General features: G+C 36.4%; 2 protein-coding genes across 3 annotated transcripts in view; one reads left to right on the forward strand and one right to left on the reverse strand.

Moving 5' to 3' along the window:
* Positions 1–3,531, forward strand: part of USP14 (ubiquitin specific peptidase 14) — a 48,417-nt gene extending 44,886 nt beyond the window's left edge. For both annotated transcript variants that reach the window (XM_070420539.1, XM_070420540.1), the window contains exon 16: positions 421–3,531. In XM_070420539.1, coding sequence (XP_070276640.1) covers positions 421–572 — 152 coding nt within the window. In that variant the 3' untranslated portion in view covers positions 573–3,531. The remainder of the gene's footprint in view (positions 1–420) is intronic.
* The window catches only part of THOC1 (THO complex subunit 1), a 31,376-nt gene continuing 13,912 nt past the window's right edge, over positions 3,356–20,819 (reverse strand). Inside the window, exons 10-21 of the mRNA XM_070420538.1 lie at positions 17,271–17,379; positions 15,872–16,003; positions 15,154–15,254; positions 13,450–13,516; positions 13,201–13,251; positions 13,047–13,117; positions 12,311–12,406; positions 11,701–11,766; positions 8,017–8,100; positions 4,929–5,076; positions 4,108–4,183; positions 3,356–3,757 (exon numbers count right to left, since the gene is read on the reverse strand). Of these exons, the coding sequence (XP_070276639.1) occupies positions 3,462–3,757; positions 4,108–4,183; positions 4,929–5,076; positions 8,017–8,100; positions 11,701–11,766; positions 12,311–12,406; positions 13,047–13,117; positions 13,201–13,251; positions 13,450–13,516; positions 15,154–15,254; positions 15,872–16,003; positions 17,271–17,379 (1,297 nt within the window). The 3' untranslated portion in view covers positions 3,356–3,461. The remainder of the gene's footprint in view (positions 3,758–4,107; positions 4,184–4,928; positions 5,077–8,016; positions 8,101–11,700; positions 11,767–12,310; positions 12,407–13,046; positions 13,118–13,200; positions 13,252–13,449; positions 13,517–15,153; positions 15,255–15,871; positions 16,004–17,270; positions 17,380–20,819) is intronic.

Consider the following 20,819-nt stretch of genomic DNA (forward strand, 5'->3'; position numbering starts at 1 on the left):
AATTACATAAATAATATTTAAAAAATGAAAATCATAATTTTTTCCCAAACAAAAAAAAGTGGCAAGAAATGGTATTGATTTACATTTTTATAAGTCTTTAATAGGAGACAGCTAGACTCTCCTAATTATTTCTGCATTGTCTTTTGCTTTATCATACGTTGTGTAGCCTCAGGAAAATTCCAAAGTACACTTGAGAGAATGAGGGGGGAAAGGTACTTAATGCTTTAGTAGTGTTATGAGAATAGTCGTAACCTTCATGGAACTCCTGAAATGGTTTTGAACCTGAGTAGTCCCTGGATCATGCTTTGAGAACTGTTGTTATGGTAGATGGAATACTGCTGTGCATAAAGTACCTTTTTTGAAATGGAACTCTGAAAAAATTGTGAATGATTTTAATTTCATTTTCCTCTCGTTCTTTAGATGAATGGATTAAGTTTGATGATGATAAGGTCAGCATTGTGACACCAGAAGATATCTTGCGGCTTTCTGGTGGTGGAGACTGGCATATAGCTTATGTTTTACTCTATGGGCCTCGCAGAGTTGAAATAATGGAAGAGGAAAGTGAACAGTAATCTTCATTTTAGCTATTTATGCTTAGGTGTGAAATAAATGTTACTTGTTGATCATTTCTATAATCCAGAGCTTTAGAGGAAGATATATAAGTGGTTTTGTTTTCCCTCATATGGAACAAAGGGCAGAAGCAGACCACTCTGTGTGTCAACGTAAAATATTGTAGAGAAGAGAAGCCTTTGGACTGTGCTGCTCTGTATAAAGGTGACAGGAAGAAATTTTTTAAAAGCTTATTTCTTGCATTAATTTTTTAAAATTCTGAGTTGAAATGCCTTTCAACCATTATCTTCTGTGATAATTTTCCCTGCCTTTTTCAGCTCAATATTCAGCAATGAAATGTTTATTGCACACCTATTACTGTTTTGTTGTTCTTGCATGGTTCAAACCACAGGTAATTTCCTTTGCCTTATCTAACAAATTCTGCCAGGAAGATGGAAAGGAAGTAAGTGTTGCTCTCATTGTGCTCTCAGTGCTGCTGTCCACATAGCCCATGGAAACATGGATACAATCAAGTATTTGTCCAGCCTGATTGTTGCTGGCTTTTCATGACTTTAAAATAAATTGTGATCAATAGTACATTTGATTATACATTTATTACTGTCTCTCTGATGTACTATGGTTTGTACATTTAACTCTGCAATGGCTTTGTAGTAATCAACCTTTAAAGGATGTTGACAGGCTCTGGTTGCTTATTTTTAGAAAATAGGGATATTTAATAAAAAAAAAGAAAAAGAGGGATTAACAGTTTTTGACCTCAAGTCTTGTCTGTTGAGTTGGCTGAAGTTCCAATATGTTAACCCTGATGGTTAGTTTTACTCTGCTGTTAAGCATCCATTTAAAAACGTTATCTTTGCCTGTTAGTATTATATTGTTTAAAAAGAAATACAAAGTTCTAAGAGCAATGGAGTTTTTTGGATGCTGAATGCAGCATTTATCAGTCAGATCTGTCCTTTGGCTCAGTTATTTTTATACTTCTGTCAGTTCCCAAAAATCTTAATGTCTATTTCACAGCTTAATATCAATGATTTTTCTAGTGGTGATTGGAGTACCAAGAGTATGAGGTATTTCAATGTAGTAGGTTTAATATATTCTAATTAGTCAGTTCCTCATCTTTGTCTTAGGAGCCTTGATTGTTAGAGAAAGGATAGATTATTACCAAATTTGTCTCTGATTTTGAGTTGGGTATTTATAATTAAGTTTTGGGGATTATCATGAAATCTCATCTTTGCTTACTCTCGTTTTAATGCTCTGCAGAGCACAGACAGCACTGATAACCAGTAGATTCCTTAAGAATAGTGGCTATTTTTGAGTTTGTGAGAACTCTAGGGGACATAAAATAAGTATTTCAGGGAAACTTTATTTGTATATAGCTTCTTCAGCTAATCTCTAATTACTTGAATTATTGGCAATCAGTACTTCCTTTGCTTTGAGGGAGGGTGCAGAATAGGATGGGGAAAATGAGACCATAAGAATTGTGATGTTTTTTATATATTGGTATGCTGCTTGTAATTCTGCAGTGTTTTTATTCACTGTTATATTTGGCCTGAACAATTTTGAGTACATAATTTAGCAATTAAAATTTAAATTTTTTCTGATTTGCAGGATGCTGTAGCTACTAGAGATCAGGTGAGGTAGATTTAGAACAAAGTATATAAACCTTCTATAGAATTAGAATTTTTAAATTGTAATTCCTTGTCATTATAAAAAAAAACTTTATTTCATTTTATTTGATCCAAAAAGCATTATTCCAAAGATATTTTAAGTATAAGAAATTAGACTTATACCAGTGTTGTTTGAAACTAATAAGGCTGTTTTAGAGTTCAGCCTTGCATGTAGGGTCTTTGAGAGTAAGCAAGAAAAGGTCTTGACTCCTGAGTGTGCCTTATATGCTGTGCCACTAACACGACGCCCTTTTGATACTAGAGTTGTGCTGTATATTGTTGGACTAGCTAGTGAAGTTAAGCCCAAGCAAGAACATTTATTGTATAATGTGCATTTAGTAGTTGTTGTTCTGGATTCAAAACAATGATAACAATCTTAGACCCCTAAAGGATAATGCTTATGTGGGGACAGGAAGAAGAGATAGTTCTGTCTCCAACCATTACTACCTACCTAGTGCTTTGCTGTTTACAGGGTGCTTTCACAGACATCTCATTTGAACTTCACAACAATCCCTGAGCAATGCATCCCTATTTTAATGACTTGAGAGGTTAATTTTTATAAGGCTAAAGGAACTAGGTTTTAGACTTCACCCCATTTCTTTTAAAGTTGGGGGTCAGCAAACATTTTCTGTAGTGAGCCAGATAGTAAATACTTTAAGCTTTGCAGACTATAACTTTTTTGTTGCAACTACTTAATTTGCCGTTGTAGCAGGAAAGAAGCCATAGACAAAACTTAAAAAATCAGTATGGATGTGTGATTAAATTTTACTTATAAAACCAAGTGGTAAACGGACCATTGTTTGCTGATCCTCTGTTTTAAAGCATGAAACTAGAGCAGCCATATGGATTCAGAAAGTCTTATTTTGGGATTTTCAGAATAGCAAGTTAAATTTCATAACTGCTAACGGCATGCAGAAACTAATTTGGCATAGTGTATTTTAAGAAACACCATGCCTCTAAATATCACTTATTGACTTAACACATTTTAACAAAAATATGTTGTGACCTTAAGGTCATGTCACTTTGGCCATTTTTCCAACCTCCTACTCCCTCCTCCCAAGACCTGACTGAGGTCAGTTATCAAGAGCCAATATGTGTTTTGTTCTTGGAATACCAGCCAACTGTACAACTGTTATAAAAATGTTTATTGTTTACCAAAACCAGTGGACCTCTTAACAAATGCTGCTTGGTAACAAAATCTTATCACAGTTTTAATAAAAAAAAAAAAAGCTAACTATTTGTCTCATTGTCATTAGTTAGACTTTCTGCAAGGTCACTTAATCCAGACTTATTCAGTGCATTAATCAGACTCTCAGGCGTTGCATGGACTCCCTCTTGATCTTGCCAGGCAACTAGTAACTGCCTAGCTCTCATCTTCATGTCTTCACTATCACACTCAATCTGTCTAATTTCCGAGTCTTTCATTTCCAAGTAGGGAGCCAGAATCTTCCATTGTTCACCCAATTTGTTGGCAAATATCTCTATTTGTTCCCCTGTTACAGGTTTGTCTCGGCGAGCATCAGGGCCTAGAAAACACAAGAAATGTAAATTATGTACCAAGTATGAGGACATCTACAATTCAAAGTATACAACAGAAATGGGAAGATATGGGGCCACCGAAATATTAATCCCCTTTAATAACCTTTATTTTGAAAGTAAAACAGTTCCTTTTTATATTTTTCCATGGATTGAATACTGTTCTTATGACCATTGGGAAATCAATTTTAAGTTATTGTCAAGCAGTGCTTTAAATTCCTTACTATAAGAAGCAGCTGAGATACATGGTAGAAGTTGAGAAGTAGATCAAATTAAATAACGTACCTCTCAACAAAGAACCACAATCTTTGTAAAATAGCCAAGAAAATTCAATTCTTACTTTCATTTTCCTTCAGTAAAGCATCATTATCTTCCTCATCTTCATCCTCACCTGTTTTTATTTCTTCAGAAGGAGGCTAAAATGAGTAAGGAGAATGTTTAAAAGAATGCCAACTTCTAAAGTAACTTGGGATTCATTTGTTTAGACAAGCTGATTGTGACATTCCAAGTATAGGACCCAGAACTTTACCCCTGAGGGTGTTAAATGTGAATGTTAAATATGACAAGTAGAAGAACAGTGTTAACCTGGAGAAGGGGTGGATGGGGAAGATCTGAAAGTTGGAAAGACTCCCCTTACTCTCCCAACCTGGGAAGAAGGGAGTCAGTAAAAGATGTTAAAATGATTTTCACATACCTAGCATATAGTAACAATAGTCTAAGGAAGACCAGGGTTGAGCACCTATGTCCTTAACATTTTTTGAGTGATTTTATTAGCTTTTATGCACACAGTTATTAGTATCATATTGTATACAATGAGAAAATTGTATTGAAAAGGAGAGCCAGAGTAGTAAGGCCAAGTTGCCTACTACTACCCTGTCTTTGAATATAATGCACCAACAAACAGGAAAAACGATAACAGTTTCTCCAGAAGTATTATAGACTTAGATTAAGTTATACACGTGCTATAAAAATTATTAAAAGTTTATTAGTTATGTACTTCCTATGAAATGTATCCTCAAATGCCTTTCTTTTCATTCTAAAACATGGAAGTTGGTGGATTTTCCCCCACAACTCTAAATTCAGCTCTGTTCAAACGATAGCAGTTTTAAAGAAAATAACATCAACTAAAGGAAATGAAAAAAATAGATTTATAATACTTACTGGTAATTCCTTTGCTAGCTTTATTACCATGTTTTCAAGATATTCTGGCAAACTTTTGAACTGCTGGTTGGTTGGCTGGAAGAAGTGAGGGCTTCTCCGTGCTAACAGTCTCAGGGCTCTCCAACCATAATTTGAATTGTTCACAGCCCTATAAAAAGATGTTGGTCTTATAACTTTATAGTAATTTATTTCTATATTCCCTTCTAGTTAATGTAACTCACCAGGTGAAACTCTATAACTCTAAGATAAGTAGCTGAAGGCACCATTCTTTTCACTCTGATCGTATTCCCAAAGAACCTCAGTGTGCAGGTCACTTATATTAGAAACCAACAGAGTCTGAAGAGGGAGGTCACGCCAGCAAGCACATTTAAAAAGTTTGTATGCATTTTACTTAATTTAAAAAAGTCAGTATGTGCAGTACTGGCTAGATGTTGTATATGCAGGACAGAAATAATCTAGTTATTTAGGGGGGAAAATGAATTCATAATAGGTTCAACATGTTTTAGTGAGTTGATATCCGCCAGCATGATGCCACCTATAGGTGTGAGTTCCAGAACTTAAGTTCAACACTAAGTTCCAATCATTAATTTAATCGATGCTTGGTTTCCTATTTATACAATGCCTAAACTTTAATTTGCTCAGAACCAACCTGATGGGATAAAAATGGCTCCAAAACGAAAAGGGAAATATCCAATAGTCAAGAGAGTAAGCAATGATGCCAAGAATAGAACCAACCCATGAACTGTTCCGTAAGGAAGCAAAGTGGTAATAGGTGGTATCCAGTAAGGTGAGAGATGGAAACCTCAGGGAAATTCTAAAGACAGTGTTCCTGAAACAGGCAAGCTGCAGAATCCAGAGCACAATCCCCCCCCCCCCCCCCATTTATGAGTTTTTTGCAAGTCAGTTGGAAATACCCTCCCTCCCCAAGTTGTTGAGTAGCAACCTCGTTTACTTGGAGCCTCATTACCTTTGAGGCATGCTGGCACCTGCAAACCTACTCCTAGACGGTGGGGACCCTTACCAAGTTAACATCATGCTATGAGGCTTTGCCAAAATAGTTACTTTTCTCTGACACATTTCTGTTTAGATAATTTGAATCTTTTAAGCATTCTGTCAATTATACATACAAAATTATTCTCTAGAGATCCATATCATCCAGATTCTTAAACTAATCTTAGAGGGCTATCACTCTACCTAGTCTTACCTAACAATAATAAATCAATATTCATTCAACAAATACTTGTTGAGCTGGGCACTCAGGAGTCATGGAGATCAGGGCCCCTGAGGTCACAGTGATTTTCCTGGCTTTGCCATTTACTAGCTGAAACAACAATTTCTACCTAAAGAGTTATATAAGGTAAGTGCTTAGGAAGTAACTGACATAGTAAATGAATCTGTTCCGAAGCATCATTATTGGTAAATACAAGGGTTAAGACAATTTCAGGTAGTGGTAAGGATGAGAAAAAAATGACAAATTCAGATGGTGATATGTACTATGAAATTAACAGGGCTGCATTAAGGGAAAGGAGAAGACTTGGTCAGGGAAAACTGCTCAGTATTTAAGATGAGAGTTTAAGTGAGAGAGCAAGCCATGGGATTGTCATGAGGGAAGTTTCAAGCAAATGAACATCAAGTACAAAGGTCCTGAGGTGGAAGTATCTTTTGAGTTGAATGGAAACAGGGCTGGTATGGTTTGAGCAGAGAGAAAATAAAGATGATGTGACTGGAGAGGTAGAAAGGTAGGTGCAAATCAGATAAAGGAGGCTTGTTAGTAAGACTTCATCTTAATTTTATTTATTTATTTATTTATTTTTATGTCTATATTGATTTCAGAGAGGAAGGGAGAGGGAAAGAGAGAGAGAGAAACATCAATGAGAGAGAATCATTGATTGGCTGCCTCCTGCACGTCCCCTACTGGGGATCAAGCCCGCAACCTAGGCATGTGCCCTTGACCAGAATCGAACCTGGGACCCTTCAGTCCGCAGGCTGACGCTCTATCCACTGAGCCAAACCAGGTAGGGCTTCATCTTAATTTTAATAGGTAGCAACAGATTTGACTTGTGAATTTAAAGATCACTGGCTAATGCATGAAAAATTGTCCAGAATTGGTCATAGCCTTCTTTTTGCAGTGCTAACTACGTCATGCATGGTTCAAAGCAAATCATCTTAATCCTCAGAATAACCCTGTGAAGTGGGTACCATTCCTATTAATAGACAAGGAAACAAACAGAAGGGTTTAATTAGTCCTCGTAGCCTAGCAAGTTAAGTGGTAGAGTCCCAGGATTGGAACCTAAGCAGTCTGACAAGAGGGCTCTAGCCCTTAAGTCAGTGCAATAAGGCCTATTCAAAATCATGGAGCTGTGGATTTAGTTGAAGAACCTGAGACTGAGTCCTGAAGCTACTCCAAAATTTTAAGTTAGGCAGAGGATTGGGGAGCCAGCAATGGAGACTGAAAAGCAATTAGACAAAACGATAACAGTGGGAGCTATAGTTAGATGGCTGTTGAGAGAAGAAAATGTTATCTAACAAGACCAATCAACTAGGGAATTCTGCTGAGGGGTTAAAAAAAAAAAAAAAGTGACCTTGATAAGAGCTATATGACAGCCAGAGACAGCCCGACAGGAATGGGCTGAGGACAATGGGAGATACAAGCATACCTCTCACCTTGCAGATACTGTGGGTTTGGTTCCAGACCACTGCAATAAAGCGAGTTGTAATTTTTTTTGCTCATAAAGGATTTTGCCTTCAATTTGTAAAAAACCTGACATTTGTGAAGTGTAATAAAGTGAAGTCAATAAAATGAGGTATGCCTGACTGATTTGAAGGGAAACAGGGAAAATAGGTGATATCTGGAGAGAGATGTAGGTTCAAGAGGGATTTTTCTGATTTTTTTTGAAATAATCTTGATGTTAAGTTGATGGGAATAGTCATTGAAATCAGAAGTGTCATAATGTGAACTTGGTACATAAACTCACCTAAGAGGAAAAGTACCACTCTATCAACTGTCTCCCTTATTAGCATTCTAGTATACATAAAATTCCTAAGGAAAAGAATTGGAGAAAATTAGCTCATGAGAAACATTACTTACTTATATTCATTTTCAACCATGCTTTCCGGGTCTGCCTGTTCAATGGCTTCTTCAAAGAATTCCTCCAAAGTTGGCATATATTCTCTGGATGTTAAAAAATAACTAGTGAGGATCCTAATGTTATTCACACTTGACTTACAGTTAGATTATTTAGGAAATCAAAATTTTAAGGAGATAAATGACTCAAAACAAGTTAAACTTCTAGGGACAAAAAAGAGGGCAGTGTGGCCTTTACCCACTATGTACTATGTAGTGAAACACTGTATTATGAAATGTGACACACACTGTATCGTACAATAATGTACGCTGATGTTACTAGTCACAGAGGGCAGCCAGGGGTTTACTAGCATTTGAATTTCTCCAGCAAGCAGGAAATTTTCACATTATGTCCACACATGGATGTTTTCCCTTTAAACCAGAATTAAACCGAAAATAACCAGACATACTAAGATTTCAAGAACTTTGAGCTTTTTAGATTGCTGCCATGGTAACATGGCTTTTTAAAAAAATTTTTTTATTGATTTCAGAGAGGGAGAGGGAGACAAACATCAATGATGAAAGAGAATCATTGATCGGCTGCCTCCTGCATGCCCCCTACTGGGGATTGAGCCCACAACCCGGGCATGTGCCCTTGACCCGAATTGAGCCCCTGACCCTTCAGTCCGCAGGCCGATGCTCTTATCTACTGAGCCAAACCAGCTAGGGCACATAGCTGGTTTTTAATCACATCTTCTTGAATTTGTCTTCAGAAATAAAAACTTGAGACAGAGTCAAATAAGATCTAAGGATCTGACCAGAAGACATCTTTTTACTAAAATGAGAAAAATGAGCTCTCTGAAGAAAAACCAAGCATAAAATCTAATGACTTACTAGAATGTAAGATGCCCTGTAACTGGTGAACATTAAAGGCCTGTAAGGTTGCTTGTGAGTTTACCATCCCTCTTCTACACATCACACTAGATAAAGCAGGGTTCACACTAAAATTCCAACCAGAACATCATTCATCAATGTTTGAAACCATTTGCTAGTTTTGTAATGAACACTGCAGGTTTTTGCCTCATCTGCTTTAAGACTTTCAAATGCTACAAATACAGCTGAGTGCGCCCATGCACCCCTCCTTCATCTCTTCTTCTCCCCCCAGAGGTAGCCATTCTTTAGAACTTGGTGTTTATCATTCATGTGCTGCTTTTTTTTAAAAAAAAAAATTAAGTATATGTTGTTTTGAATCTTTTCAAATTTTCAATTAATGGAATTCAGCTTGTACCTGCCTACAAACCTGATTTATATTTTATTTGCTTGAATTTTCTATATTTACTTTTTCCTCAACTTGTTTCTTTTACATACTTAGCAAGCATGCTTTACTTGAAGTCTAGTTATTATCTCTATCTTCACCTGTAACATTCATTCTGATCACTGCTTATATTTTTTTATTGCTAAAAGTATTACAAAGGGTATTACATATGTGTCATTCCACCCCCCCCCCCCCCCCCCCCCGTCCTTGACAATCCCCTGGCCTCCCTTACCCGATCACTCCTTATATTAAGGTCACTTTTCATCAAGTATGTTAGTTCCACCTTTTTAAAATACCCCCAATTAGTAATATTACTGCTTTATACAATGAATCTGATGAGACTTAATCATATTTACTAATGTCTCTGCATAGCAATCCTTGCAACTTCACATTGTTTTGGGGTTAAACTTCTTTCTGACAGGTTTTTAAAGACTGCTGATGACAGATTCTCAGTTTTAATCTGAAAGTAACTTTCTCTCTTGACTAACCGACCCACTCTTTAACTTATTATACAGAATTCGGAGTCCATGCTTTCAACACCTTGAAGTTATTCCACTGTCTATGGTTCCTTTTGGTCTTGAAGTCTGCCATCAGCCTGATTTTTTGCTCCTTTGAAGGCGGTCTGGTTTTTCTCTCTGGTGACTTTATTACAATGTGTAGAGATAAGGATTTATTGTGTTTATCCCACTTAAATCTGTACCACATGAACCTGAGAATTTATGCTAATTCTTGGTCCTAAAACAAAAATTCTGTCATGTCCTTGATTACTGCTTCTTCCCCATTCTCTTATTTCCTCCTTCTATTAGAAGTCTGTTGGACCTTCTCATTCTGTGGTTCTTGACTTTTTCATATTTTTTAATTCTTGATCCCTCTGTACTGCTTTCTGGGTGATTTTTTAAATCATTAATTCTATTTCACCTGTGTCAAGCCTGCTATTTTTACCTGCCTATTTTGTAATTTCAATGACTAGATCATGTCATGTTTCTTTTATATCTTTAATTATCTTAAATATACTTATTGTAAGCCTTAATCTGATGTTTAACCCTTTGCGGTCGTTTGTCTACTCTCAGCCACCAGAGCTTTTTTACCGTTCCGGTCATATGTCTGCTCTCAGCCACCACAGCAAGGAACCGTACGAATCTTAACTCTATTCATTCCTGTATCAGTTCATAATTTCTCTGAAAGCTCTTAAGTGTCTAAGCGACCTTGTCACGAACCAAAACATTGCCCCGACAAATCGGAGATACCGAAACTCAATATAAACAAACGGTCGTTCCACACTCGCCATGCAAAACACTGTGGCGAGTCAGTCGCCTTTTGAGAGTGAAGAAATCGACAAGCTTCGGAGATACTTCGCAGAATTTCAAATAAAGCTTTACAAATTACGTTTAACTGTAATTAGGCATTCTAGCTTGTTAAGATATTTCAAAATAATACTCCAAAATGGCAAAAAGAAAGTTACCGAGAGAAGTATACTGCGAATCTGAAAGTAACGATGAAGAGTTTTATTTTGGCACCTTGAATACTGACTCTGACGTAGAAAGTGATAACGTTTGTAGTGATTCTACTAGTAGTGACGTAGTTCCAAAAAAGAATTAATAAATCTTGTTTATCCTTCATAATCTTGCATGTTATGTATCACTGCTCTTTCAATGGAAATTAATTCTGACCAGTATGACACCCATGTCCAAATTTAATACAACCGCAAAGGGTTAATTTCTGTGGCTTGTTCTGTCTGCTGACTCTTACTCATGGTGAATGGTCTTCTTGAATGTTCTGTTAAGTCTGGATGGTGAAATTCAGATTTTTATCTGCAGGATCCTTGGCTTAGGTTGAAGATGTGACCTCCAGAAAGCCCAGGGTTCCTTTACACTGCTTGCAGGATATATTTACAAGTAAGAGCGCATGGCAGCAGACTTGTTATAATTTATCAGGAATACATTTTCCTTTTTGCCCACAGCCTAGATCGTAATGGACAAGCTTTCTTGTTTCCTATACCAGTGGGCAAGTCTCCCCATCTCCCACTCTGCCCTTCTTTTACAGAAAATGTAGTGTGTCAAGGGGCTCAGCTCTATTCAGGGGAACTCAGTTACAAATTCATGCAGGCCCAAGGCCTTACCTTCTGTCCTTTTGTGGCTGTTAAGACCCAAGTTCCCTGTTCCCAAAAGTGGGAATCATCTGTACTGCCCCTTAGCTAGAAGCAACCACAGAATTAGGTCATACCTTGGTTTGTAGTTCCTTCTATTTTTGCGAATTCTTACTTTCTTGTGATTTCTAAAATTATTGTGCCAAAGTCAACCCCAATTTTTTGAACTCTCCTGATAGCTGACAAAAGGCCATTCTACTCAACATTTGAGAAAAGCAATACTTGATGTGAAACATTTGAAACTTGCCTTGTGTCTGATTTACAAGCTTCCATATTATCAGGGCAGAGATTCCAAAGCCTTGTTAACTCCTCACTGAAAAATAGACACATAAACAAATACATTTTTAATGGACACCATCCTGATATGTCTAAAGTTATAAAAATACTTAAAGTTAAGTAGTGGAGTTTTAAATATCTTCACTAATTTTTGGTATTTAGCAAATTTTCTATATGAGCATATATTGAATGACAATACTTTTTTTCTAAAAATATTCAAGCACAATATAAAGCAATTTGCAGTTAACTAGAAGGTAATGGAAAGGACTGTGGTATTTTGCAACAACTAGAAATGAGCTGGATCAATGCAAATGTATTCTCTGTGATGTGGTAAAAATGTCATAGCCTACAGCCTTGGATTTTTAAAGCAGGAGACATAATGGAAGTACTAGTATGTGTACTTGCATGAACCACATAATGGGCGTGTAGATTGATAGGGGGTATTTTGCTTTAGTCACCTATGTATATACCAAACACTTAAAAAACTAGACAAACACAAAAACTGGAGAGTTCTTATAGTAACATCTTCAAAATTAAAAAATAACTAGTAACATTCTACATATGAAGACAGGATAACCTACTTTCCCATCAGAATCTTTTTGTTGGGTCCTTTCCCCAGGAAGTCCTCCGGTGCTGTTCTCTTTCGTACTGCTCTCGTTGGCTTAGTATCTGATGTTCTGTGGTGAACAAAACATACTGGAATTACAAATGGACAACAGAAATGGAAGTGTTTAATGTAAAAGAAAACATTGTTTTCTTAAAAAGATGAAAGCTTCATATTATTATAGAACACCCATCAGATAAAAGACAAAAATGCCACACCATGGTACAAATAATAAGTGGGTATACAAATTTTTTTCGATAATTAATACATCAATTTGTTCTGGGAGCTTAATTACAAGAAATTTGAGATGAAAATTTCACATAAAATAAATTGGAGTGGTTTTATTATTATTGAGCTCAACTTTTTTTTTAAACCCTCATCCAAGTATATTTTTTTCCATTGATTTTAGAGAAAGTGGAAGGGAGGGGGAGAGAGAGAAACATGGATGTGAGGGAGACACACATTGATTGGTTTCTTCCCATATGCTCCCCAACTGGGGCCAGCTATCAAACCTGTAACCCAGGTACGTGCCCTTGGCCAGGAATCAAACCTGTGATCCCTCGGTCTAAGGGCCAACGGTCTACCACTGAGTCATATTGGCCTGGGCTTAACTTACATTTTTTATATGAAATACATAGACACATATCTCTACATAATAGAATCACATCAAATTATATTTTAATATTTCTCATATTGCTTCAGTATATATTTACCTTTCTTTCACAAAACTTGGGCAGCCTTCATTTTTCCATGAGTTCCAGTTTTCTTCAGTGTTTAATATATGCTGAGAAAAACAAGTTACATTTGCATAATGGGAGCTTCTAAAATTTTCTTTGGTGCTAAGAAAACTAAATATAAAACACATACCTCTACCATCTTTGAAAATCTTTCTCCATCGGGTGGGTTTTCAGATAGCAGCTGTGATTAGAAAGAATATACTAAGCTTTCAACAACTTTCTGCATCATAGGAGTGGTTTGTAGGCAGAGAACCAGGAAGTGTTTGTGGTCTTGTACCTGAGCTTAACTTTATCCTTATTTTCCTATTTGGGGCTGAAACAAAGAAAATTCTAAATTTCCATTTTGTTCAATCATGGGTTTGTTGCGTGTTGAACTTACTTGATAAACTGATTTTGTAGTATCTTCAATCCAGAGTGACTGCTCATCAGTTAAAACATAGTTTGAACTACGGAACAAAGCAATAAAAGCATGCTTGAGTAAACAGATTCAATGTACATTCAATTTTAAGGTTTATATTCTTTTTGAAAAAACACAAGACATGTAACAGAAAAACTATAATATAAAAAGTGTTAAAAATTACCAAGACAAGAACAATCACAAATGAGATAATTACATGAGAAACTTCTTGCACTTCATCCTCAAGATGGTTAGAATTGAAGACATGAAAGTATAGAGGAGACTAAAACATTCAATTAATTTGATTAAATATAAACAGAGTAGTGAATGTTTCCTAAAATAATAAGTTTAATGTGGGGTTTAAGGTTAATATTTGAGAGCTATTAACCCAGTGGTTCCCAAACTTATTTGGCCTACCGCCCCCTTTCCAGAAAAAATATTACTCAGCGCCCCCTGGAAATTAATTTTTTAAAAATTTTAATAGCAATTAAACAGAAAGATATATGTATTAATGTTTCTACCTTTTTCGTAAAATATAGTAAAGAAAGGTGTAAATTAGAAACATTGAAGTTTGAAATTATGAAACTATTTATTGAACTCAGAATAGAAAGGTAATACAAAAAAAGTTAAAACAAATGCACCTGTGGCCATCACCGCCCCCCTGGATCCTTGCAGCGCCCACCAGGGGGGCGGTAGCGCCCACTTTGGGAATCACTGTATTAACCTATTCTTCTACATCAGGGGTGGGGAGCATCTGGCCTTCGGGCCGTATAAGGCCCACAAAATCATTTGGTCTGGCGCTGCCAAGGCATTAGGGTAAGTTAATTACATGTTTGACCAAATATAGCAGCTAATTTTTAAGTTGATAATTTTGTATGGCCTGTGAATGATGTTATACATATCCAAATTGGCCCTTGGCAGAAAAAGGATCCCCATTTGTGCTCTAAATGATGCACATTCAGATAGAGCATGCTGCATTCTTTTAAAATGCATCCCAAATATAGTGAATAAAAACCCCAAGCCCTAAAGAAGGCAGAAAGCAGACCCAAATTATTAATAGTTGGCATTAGTTCAGCTCTCACTATGTATTAGGTGCTTTATGGCCAATCGATAAATATTAATAGACTACCATGTGCCGAGATCTGAACACTTTACATGCATTACTCATTTAATTCTCAGAATGAGAAGGTGTGCATGTTAAACAGACTTTATCGGTTCAATGATTTGCCCAAGGCCATACAGCTTGAATTCAAATCTAGGTCAGGCTTCAAAAAGCCCTCGATCTTTCTCTATGCTATACCAAATCTCCACAACAAACAGAAGGATAAGAAAGAACATTTCTGAGTGCTTGATATGTGTTATCTTAAAATTACAAGTCAGAAAGAGCTGAACTGCCGCTAGTGAGTAATGAAAGTGGGATCTGAAACCAGCAGGCAGAAAAGCCATGTCTTTACACAACTACCCTGGCAATATAATACTTCTTTACAAGTATTTACATCTTTTCTCTAAAACAAATATCCTAACATCCAGTCTAAATAAAAGCTCAATTATCTAATGTTGCTGCAAAAGAAATGTTTTAGGGATGTGACTGTTATACATAAAATGAGCCCAATACATAAGAAAAATAGATCAAGTCCTTCTCTTTGTGGTTTATAAACTACTATCCATTTATTAATTTATACTTACCTTTTGAATTTCACCTGTCCCTTGAGATATTGGAATAAAATGAGATACTGCAGTAGGATGTGTCGGCGAAAGTTACTGTCACTCAGTTGTAAATCCATCAACTACTCGAAAAACAAGCATATACACAAAACACATTAAATTAAAATTTTGCCTAAAGGTACAGGTTATGTTGTTACAGAAATGAAAGATTTCAATTAAAAAAACATTTGCTGAAGGCATTACCGCACACGAGGCATTACTGCAAAAGCCCCAGGACAGAGTGGCAAAAGCTTCATTTAGATTTCTATCAATTTATGTCATGACATATTTGTGTCAGTGGATAGCACTGTTATATTTATGGTCCTGAAGTCAGAATAAAGGCAGAAATATAAAAAAGCAAAAGGCTGCCACTTTCCCACATATAAAGATATAGTGGTGAAAGAGCCCTGCTGGAGTGGCTCAGCTGGTTGAGAGTCCTTGCATCAAAAGGTTGCTGGTTTGATTCCCAGTCAGGGCACATGCATTTATTATAAAATAAGTCTACAAAACAGACTTAATGCAGAACAACCTCTTTCATCATAAAAGCCAAATTAGTCTTACTTGTACAAAGAAGAAATAGGATTCTAAAACTAACATTTGTCAGCTTTAACCAAAAGTAAGAAACATTTCTATTGAACTTAAAAAGTGTATCAATTAAATAGAAAAAAAATATTTTTATTATGCTTAGTGAGAGTTATACCTTTTCACTTGTTAAAAATTTTGCAAAATATACATGTTCTCCTCCTGTTTTTAATTCTTCCATCTTTTTTCTTGAGGCCTGAGTATCATCTAATTTATAACTCTTGAAAACAGCCAGAACTTCTTCTGAGTACTGCAAAGTAAAAATATCAATTAGTTAAACTTGCCATTGTTGCCCAATAATTTATTTAGTGCTTTTCTGTATCAGAATATCTAGGATTCATTCCCAGTTACCATACATGCATGTGGTAAGGCAAATTAAGAAAATTATGATAGCAAAACACGAGGGTAAAACTATTTTGTAGATTTATGGTACTGTAAAAGTAGGAATAAACTCCTCTTGATGAAATGTGATTTCTTATGCAGTGTGTGTAAGGGGCAAGCAAAGAAAGGAATGCTTTTAGAGTATATAGAAATTTACCAGTGAAATTAGCTATTTAGCCAGCTATGGAAACTCTTAACCATTTCTGTGCTAAAGACTGTGACAAAATGAAACAATGATGTCACACCCTATCCAGTTGAGGGGCAATTCCAGATGATTCCTCACTCATCATTTAACCTGAATTGAAATGTTGGTCAAAAAAAAATGCGTCTAAAATAAAAACTGTTAAAAATAACACAGAACATATACCATCCCATTTTTAAGAGCTATTGACCTTAGATTTTGATTAAAAAAGGGACAACTGATCTGTAAGTAGTCAAGAAAAAAAAATAGAGAGAATTCTTATAAAACAGGGCTTAAATTTTTTCTGTAAAGGGTCAGAGAGTAAAATAAGTATTTTAGGTTATATATATAGCTCTTATGGTCTCAGTTGCAAGTACTCATCTGCTATCATAGCCACAGATAATGAACAAATGAGTGTGGTTGTGTGCCAATAAAACTTTGTTCACAAAAATAGGCAGTAGCCTGGATCTGGTCCAAGGCCATAATTAGCAGACACCAATCTAACAAAAAAGCTGAAATAATTTTGTGCAAAGTACAGACAGAATGTATTCTGCAAAAATTTATCAATTCATGTTGATAATACTACGTTATAAAAATTACTGACTTTTAAATTCTCATCATTTGTAATCATGTTTAAGTATCTACAATTTAGCTTCTGTATATTATGAAATAGATACAAAAACATAAGAGGTAGCCCTGGCTCAGTAACTCAGTTGGTTACAGCCCACTACCAAAGTAGTGGTTTCAATCCTCAATCAGGATACATATAAACAATCAATGAATACATGAAGAAATGGGACAACAAATCAATGTCTCTTTCTCAAATCAATAAATAATTTTTAAAAAGGAAGCAGTATAATTATATAGTGAAAAGTATTCTGGACAGAGTCAAGATTTGGCTCTGCCATTAGTTATAAAATATTGGATTTTTGGTAGTCTGGGATTGGCGACCCACCTTGAGAAAAGTTTTCCATGAAATCTTCTCATAGCATTGCACAGGGTTCCTGAAGTAATCCTGAAGTGACCAGAATTTTCGATACAGGTTGTAATCAATTGGAATGGAGCTAATAAAATAAATGATATATAAATAATTTAAGTTCTCTTAAAAATATCTAAATGCTTTTAACTTTTCTTGGGTCACAAACTCTTTTAAGAAGTTGGTGAAAACTGTGGTCTGTTTCCCCAGAAAAGTGCACATTCATAAATACTTATATCATAAATAATTTCGAATGAAATTAATAAGTAGACCCCCCTTTATCTATAGTGATGGAATCCTTGAATTTTGATCGGATGCAAGATTATGTTACTAGTACAAATCTAATATCAATACACACTTATAAATTTTAAATTTATAAGCAATCATTATACTATAGCATGTTTTAACTTTAATGTTAAAACAAACATTTCAGACTTTTTAAATCCATGAGATTGTTTTTTTAACAAAAGCCTCTACATCATTTAAAACAGCAATGAAGCCTTTTAGTATAATCCATATGTAAAAACTGCTTGAGATATTAAATACTGCACATCCCAAATATCTATAAAAATGTTCAATATTATTGCTATAAAATTAATTTTTTCTGTAATCACAATTGTGTACTTCATTCTTTCTAAATAAACCTTAATTGAACCAATGGATTATAGTTAGTTTTCCTCTAAGCTTTATGCCCATACAAATATTCTAAGTAAGACTGCAATTTAATATGGGAAACAGAACATAGGTTTGGTGAGCCACACAGTCCCATGATCTTAAGAGTCCTGCCATCTCTATTCTGCCGAATGACAGCAAGTTAACCTTCCACTCTTCATCTTTAGGATGGATATATCAAAAACTACCTTTCCTAATGACTAGGGAGTATCAGAGACATATTATAATGCTTTTGAAAAAATTATAGTAAAATCAAGTGAGTATAATTTTTAACATCTACTAAAAAGTTTTTTTGGGAGGGGGGAACTAATGTTTAAAAGACTAAAAAATGTCTTAGTTTCTTTGTATATAAAATAAGAAAGAGTAAAAAAGTATAACATAATTTGCTAGTGTAAAATTTAGTTTCAGAAGTCTGAAAAGTTATATTAGTGACCTAAGAAAAAACAAGGGGAAAAGTATTTTAGTAAAACATATGGTAGCACATTTGATAAAGAAGCTCACCACAGGAATTTAATTCATATGGTTAAGAAGACAAACTGCAGTATCATAAAATATCCATTTAAAGAATAATTTTATTAGTTTGAATTGACATCAATTGGAATAACACTTCAAAAACAACACACACATCGAAAATCACAATAGTAACACATTACATCTTTCATTCACACTTCTGACAACTTAGCTGCCTGGAAAAAAGCTGTGAACTTGGAAATAATTGAAAAAGTCCATGATTTGCAAAAAAACAGCAGTCACAAAGTCCATGCATTTTATTTTATAAAAGATACTTGAAGTTCTCTCTATATAAAACCCTAACATGCAAATAGACCGAATGGCAGAACAACCGATCACTATGACATGCGCTGAACACCAGGGGGCACATGCGGAACATGGCAGGTGTCAGCAGCAGGCGGCAGTGTATGGAACATGGCGGGCATTGGCTGCAGCGTGATAGTGGAGCAGGTGAGCGGGGTGCCAGACCAAGGCGGTGTGCTGGTCACTGTCATTGGGGCGAGCCTCTGGTGGTTATTGAAAATTCTTTGCTCCTGTGTGCCATGGTCCGCTGGGTGCTCACACCCGCTGCCTGGTCGCCCCTCGCACCCACTGACGGCACTGGCCACGCTCGCACCCACTGCTGGCGCTGGCCCCAATCACTCCGCGCCACCAATGGGTGCAAGTGGGGCTGGTGCCATCAGCGAGTGGGAGTGGTGGTGGTGGGAGCGGGACTGCCGGCAGACAGGGTACCGGGGGCCGCGGTGGGAGGGGCCGGGCGGAGACTCGGAGGATGGGCTGAGACCCACCCCTGTGCTCACAGCAGCCTCGTGGCCCACAGTTCCTTTCAAGGTGCACGAACTTGTACACTGGTCCCCTAGTTGTATATAATAAAAGCCTAATATGCTAAGTGTCCGGTCGACCGCTCAACCAATCAAAACGTAATAGGCTAATGATATGCTAAGGCCATTCAACTGCTCACTATGATGTGCACTGACCATCAGGGGGCAGATGCTCTGAGCGGTAGGTTAGCTTGCTGCTGGGGTCCGGTCGATCAAGACTGAGCAAGACTGGCCAGACACGCCCTGGAGCCCTCCTGTGGTTCCTCCCTGGCTGGCCAACCTCCCTCCTGTGTCCCTCCCAGGCCCCTATTGTGCACTGGTGGGGTCCCTCAGCCTGGCCTGCACCATCTGGCAATCTGAGATCCCTTGGGGGATGTCGGAGAGCTGGTTTCGGCCCGATCCCGCAGGCCAGGCCAAGAGACCCCAGTGGTGCACAAATTTGTGCACTGGGCCTCCAATGCTTATATACTCACCCAGATTACAATGGTTTTGGATTATGTGTAAAGTTAGGTAAATAATTTAGCAAGTTTAGCTAATTTTGATAAAATAATGTTAACTGCTAGAGTAACTGCTAATATCTCAAGCATGTGGATCTTGCTTCAAATCAATAATGAAGAATACTGACAACTTTTAATTGACAAAAATCTAGCCTCTGCCAAAAGTTTTGTCAAGAACCAGCGATATTCCAAAGAATCTAATGGGCGTGTTAACTTTTGCTTTTTCTAAGCTCTTTCCTAGTATCAACCCTGAAAACAGGAAAACAATTATCTGAACATCAACTTCCTTCTATAATTAAAGCAACATTAATGGTTTACAAAATAAGATTATAGGTATGGGTTTTCTCTGGGTCAAATTAAAAAGAAAAAAAGGCCACAGAACATTTCCCAAAATGTGAAAGTAAAATGGAATAAGAAACAGCTATATAAATTATTTGTATTTATGAAACAATACAATATTTAACATTTGTATAGTTCCATACACTTCATAAAAAAAGCCTACTCTATCCGTAATGCACATGAACAAATAAGTCTCAAAAAAAATCCAAAAGACAAAACACTATATATAATGGCTACAGGACACTGAATAAATACTGTGCTAAGTGCTTTACATATATCACTCTATGCAACACCAATACATACAGTCGTAATGAGGATAACAGATCACTTCCAAATAGCATCTCATTTAATCGCAATAACTGAAGCAGATAGATGGCATCACTACATTTTTAAATACTCTGAAACTGAGTTGCTGGCAGGTTAATAGTTTGTTCCAGATTATATCAGTAGTAAATACAGGAATTATGCCTGGAGCTATGCTACTTTCAACGTTCCTTGGGGCTATGTGTTTGAATTTGAAATTTGGGATTAAAGGAATATATCTCCCTGTACAGATATAGAAACCCTTTCTAGATCTTCAGGAAATCTTTCAATTGCAACTGATGATGATAACTATTTTAAAGAATGCTAGTGAAAGTGTTCCTGTATAACTTCATGTTTCGCTTCCTCATTGCTTCTAACCAGTACTA

The sequence above is a fragment of the Myotis yumanensis genome, unplaced genomic scaffold (assembly GCF_028538775.1).
Source record: "Myotis yumanensis isolate MYYU_CA2020_CCGP unplaced genomic scaffold, mMyoYum1.0.hap1 SCAF_7, whole genome shotgun sequence".
NCBI lineage: Eukaryota > Metazoa > Chordata > Mammalia > Chiroptera > Vespertilionidae > Myotis > Myotis yumanensis.